General features: G+C 35.3%; 1 protein-coding gene across 1 annotated transcript; it reads right to left on the bottom strand.

The window, feature by feature from the left end:
- Positions 1-242: 242 nt before the first annotated feature.
- Positions 243-4,410, bottom strand: LOC143629626 (uncharacterized). Its single transcript, XM_077098854.1, has 8 exons — positions 3,380-4,410; positions 2,517-2,595; positions 1,451-1,547; positions 1,313-1,376; positions 1,178-1,234; positions 1,055-1,092; positions 595-676; positions 243-508 (listed from the first exon to the last, which is right to left on the bottom strand). The coding sequence occupies exons 1-8, from the start codon at positions 4,406-4,408 to the stop codon at positions 407-409; spliced, it is 1,548 nt and encodes a 515-aa protein (XP_076954969.1). The 5' UTR covers positions 4,409-4,410; the 3' UTR covers positions 243-406.
- Between the last annotated feature and the right edge of the window lie 449 nt (positions 4,411-4,859).

Genomic DNA, 4,859 nt, shown 5'->3' with positions numbered 1-4,859 from the left:
AAATTACAAAATGGTACATGTGGGGTTTCCAGGAGAGAGAACCCCTTGATTTGAAAAGACCAATATGTCATTATTGAATTATTATAAAAAAAATGAACATGTGACATGTGTAAGATCCATATACTGAGTTTGCGGGATTTCTCATCTCCGCCAGATTTTCATTCTATACTTTCCGTCGAAAAAGAGAGAATAAATCACAGAGCAAATTTTAAAAATCAGTGCCTCGCATATAATCAAATCTTAAGATCAGTCAATGATACGACTCACAATCATACAACATGTCGGTTTTTAAACAATCTTGTAAAAAGACCTTGTACAAGATCAAAGCTCCCTTAATATTATCCCCAACCAGCCTTGCACCTAAAGCAAATTTTGACTCTAAAATACCAACACATGTACAGAATGCTTAACGGGTATCCGACAAAGCTGTGATAAATCTCTGAATCTTGGCTTGTGCTTTCTCCTTCTCATTGGGACCATCCAGGTCACCAATGTTGTCATGATATTCCTACACATATGTCGTAGATAGTTAGATTATGAACGAGGAATTCGAAAATAATAATATATTTCAGGAACAAAGTAAAATATATATACCTGCAGCACATTCTTGACATCCTTTTTTGTCAGCTTTTGCTGCTTAAGTAACAACTCGATTCTTGCTCTAATTGGAGGATGTCTGCAATTTTGCCAATTGAAAATTACAATATTTTAAGTAGAAAATTTCTTATAAACAGAAATATATACACATGTATGTGTGTGTATAAGCAAAGGTTCTATGCAGAAAACCAACTTATTCACATTTAGTGCGCCTAGCGCTTTTTGATAACTATGGAAAACATATGAACAAATTAGTTTTATGGTTTTTATGTATATAACATAGACATTTGTATGAAAGAAGTAAAAGTTTTTAAAATTAACCATTATAAAAAAGTCAAATGATTTAGGTTTGTCCTTTTTATTCTCGTGATAATTTAGCCTTCTGTGATGAACCTTTCACTAAATATATATGTGTGTGTGTAGATATGTAGATATCAGAGATAAGTAAACAGCTTACTCAGAGGCCCAAAGATGACCTAAAATAACTGCAATTAACTGTACCGTCAAAAAGGAAAGAGATTAGAATCCAACAAAAATAGTCTTGTTAATAATGAAAAAGTCAACATGGTCAACTACTTACCTGAAGAGAATAGAGTCCAGATTCTAGTTTTCGATTGTACTTTTCATCTTCATCCATCTGCATAAAAAAATGACGATCGTATTAGTTATAACTTGCAACAAAAAACAATTGTCATATATAAATAAAAAATTAAACCTCAAGATCCTCAAGTTCAATATCATTCAGCCTTTCAGTTTCTTCTTTCACTCTGTTTGAATATCTGTAAAACAATATAAATTAAAGTAAAAGAAAACAGTGTATAAAAGAAATAATTTGCACACAAAAATTAATTACCTCATATAAAGCTCCATAAGCCGGTCAATCTTTTCAAACTCGTTTTCCACAAATTTACTCAGTAGTCTTTCCCTTCTTGAACCCTTCAAGACACCACCTGTTTGACATTGTATTTTTATAAAGATAAACAAATTATCCGGTTTCAAAAACTTTTGGATACAGTGATATTGGTTCTAAAATCTAAATATCTTATTATGGTCAAATAATCAGTTTAGAGTAGCTGCAAGAAAACAGATTTTGATCATAATGTCAATCAATCAGAACTTGACAAACAAACAAAACAACTATTTATCTGCTTATAAGTTTATCACAAAATCAAACAAAATAAGCATATTCAAACACCATCTCTTACAAGACTACAAATGCACTCATTTTGTTTAAACAGATTGTTTGAATTTTATCAACTGCAATGCCAAACACCCACATAAATTATGCAATAAGATCAATAATCAAAATCATATGATTCAGTTACCAAAACAAAAAAAAACCACATCCACAATGAAGAAACATATAATAAACCAAAACAACATGCTTATGGTTTTCTTCATTGCAGACATGGTTCTTATGTTTTGGTAACTAAATCATATGTATTTGGCTCTTGCTTTAGTTGATTCATTTATCTGAGTGTTTGGCACTGCGAAGCAAAATGGGTTGTGTTTGTAGAAGATAGTGTTTGTATTCGTTTGTGCCTCTTGACGTCGGAATAAACTTAAATCAAATAACTAGTTGATTAGTTAACGCTTTACATGTCAAATGAACCCTGACTTATAGAAATAAGCAAAATCCATTGAAACAGCATGTCCAGAAACTATCAATCAATCCTGACATCTATTGTTAGTTTTAACTGAAGCTTCTAATGTATAGAACCAAACAACAAATTGCAAGATATAATGTACCAAACAAGTATATACCAAACATATAAAGTACCAAAATCAGCCAAAAGGTGGAAAGATGTAGAAATAAAGTTATAGATAGGGGCAAAAAGATAATGTGAAAATTGATGGTTAATAAAAATCTAATAGACACACATAATTACATAAAGATAAAATTGAACTTGCCATCTTACCAAAAAGTGATGCAACTAATGATATAAGACGCTCCTCCAATTCCTCTTTAGATCTGTTCTTGCTTTTGCTTGTTGGAATCTGAAGTTAAGTGAAAACAACATTTATTTAGCCAAATACTTTAATATCTGGCAACATAAATTATTATGCCTTCAAACATACAGCATGTATACTTTAATCCATGCAGTTAATGCTAAAATATATCAGATATCGGTCAAGAACCGACATTTGAAATATCGGTTATCGCGGTGGGACATCGGTAATTTTAATATCATGCAGAATTTATATATATAGCAATTTAACACTAAAAATTTGGTATACTCTCCTACCATTAATAACTTAACCTTTTGCAACTTACAAAACACTAACAATTGTAGCAAGCAAGAACTGATTAAGAGTTAAAACACTAAAAATTGACAATTGACAATTAAGACTTAAATAACTGATATCAGGAAAACCGGTGATATCAGTCATAAATCAGGTCAATATCGCCTATATAATCGGTGCCGATAGAGGTCCGATAACCACTACAGCACCGATTTCGACTGCGTAGACTTTAATAGCATATAACTCATCCAACACAATCAAAACAGTCTTAAATTTCAAGTAACTCTTCATCATCCATCTAGAACAATGCCAAAATGTATATGCCAGAAAGAACAAAACAATTGAAGCTTCTATGTTTTGCAGACAAATTCTTTCAACATAACCTATTATAAAAAGCAAGAATCACTAATAACAGAAACACATTAGTTGTATTACTTCCATGTTCAACACAGAGTTATAGTTGTAGGCATCAGCAAACCGAAGATTTAAACAATAATCAATGTAATGCTTGATATTAACATAAAGAAAAGAAAGATGCACTTGCCTTACCCATGAAAGCCGGAAAAGCAGTCTTAAGCCCCATAACATCGACAAAGCGTTCACACGCAGGGGGATAATTGGTCAAGGCAAAATCAAGCGCCCTAATGGCGGACCCGTAACACAGCTTCTTCTGATTCATGATAATAATCATCAACTCGACCCCTTCGGCCTTCAAAAACCTCTCCTTGTTCTCGGCGGGCATCAACAAACAACACAAACAATCAAACAAATTCTCCACCATCTCCTCCTCATCCAAACTCTTGGGATCCCGAGACTTGTACATGGCAACCGCCTGCAGGACGACGTCCACCCCGTTCATCCCCCCTAAGCGTTTCTGATTGGCCGCGCTGCTCTGAAGCAGAATGGCCAACAGCTCGGAGGCGTACTGCTTATTGCTATCAAACTCCCTAAGCTTGATCTTGGCAAGAATCCACCTGAGGAGCTTGGTCCGCTCGCAGACCATCTCCGCGACGGCAGGCTTGACCTCGATCAGATTCTCGATGGTGGAGAGGGTGGTGTAGACGGCGGCGAGCTCATCGGGGTCGGTTTCGGAGAGGCGGAAGAGATTCTGCACGAGGGACTCGAGGACGTTGTTCTGAACCAAAGAGTCGACCAGGATGTGAGCGGGGTCGTGGTTATCCTCGAGGACGTCCTCTTCGGTTAGGTCCTGAATGAGGGAGACGACGTCGATGGCGATGTCGGTGTTGTCGTGAGTCAAGAGGTCGAGAATGGAGGGGATGACGTTGAGGTTAACTAAATCCGGGTACAGCTCGGCTGCTCCGGCGAGTATCTTGAGCTTTTCGATCTCTTCGTGGAGTTCGACCTCGGAGTCCGCGAACTTCTCAGGGTTGTCCGGGTATTTGAGGCGGGCGGCGATGTTGTCTTTTAAACGCCGTTCGAATTGGAGGACGAGCTTCTTAAGGGTTTTAATGTCTAGTGCTTCCATGTCTGACGACTTCTCCAAGGCTTCTAACAAGTCCACGCCGTCGTTCGTGTATTCGCGTTTTCGCTTGCCGGAAGAATCCATCGTCGCCGCTCGCAAAACCCTAACAAAATAACAAATCAATGTTTTGTTTCCAACGGTGTAACAAATGACTGTTTTTTTTTATTCGTTTACATATTACCCTTTGTTAGTCTCTTAATTATATATTTCTGCAACTTAAAAAAAATAATTATATATTTTCCTCTATTAAATATATATCTATACTATATAATAAATATTTATCGTGTCACATGTCATTCTTTGGTGCACTCTTACTTCATCTTCCCGCCTCTCTCTCCTATTAATTATACATTAAACATGCATAATTTTTCATTTTGATTTCCATAATTGTGTTTACAAAACGTATTTTATTTAAGAAGAAATTAGGTTTGCTTATTAAACTTCCTTTATAAATTGAACATTTTTTATTATTTACTTCTCTAACATGAATTATATCGTTTTTTATATATATAAAAACATTTACAGGTATATGAAT

This window comes from Bidens hawaiensis, unplaced genomic scaffold (assembly GCF_021521415.1).
Source record: "Bidens hawaiensis isolate Kalapana, Puna unplaced genomic scaffold, B.hawaiensis_p1.1 tig00005359_1, whole genome shotgun sequence".
In the NCBI taxonomy this organism is placed as follows: domain Eukaryota; kingdom Viridiplantae; phylum Streptophyta; class Magnoliopsida; order Asterales; family Asteraceae; genus Bidens; species Bidens hawaiensis.
This window is presented reverse-complemented; position numbering and strand designations above follow the sequence as displayed.

Bases quoted from the DNA above. Each gene is read 5' to 3' on its own strand.
- LOC143629626 (XM_077098854.1), bottom strand. From the start codon at position 4,408: ATGGATTCTTCCGGCAAGCGAAAACGCGAATACACGAACGACGGCGTG. The intron at 677-1,054 runs GTAAGCTGTTTA...GCAAAATTGCAG, and splicing joins GGTCATCTTTGGGCCTCTGA to ACATCCTCCAATTAGAGCAA. The intron at 509-594 runs GTATATATATTT...ACATATGTGTAG, and splicing joins ATGTCAAGAATGTGCTGCAG to GAATATCATGACAACATTGG.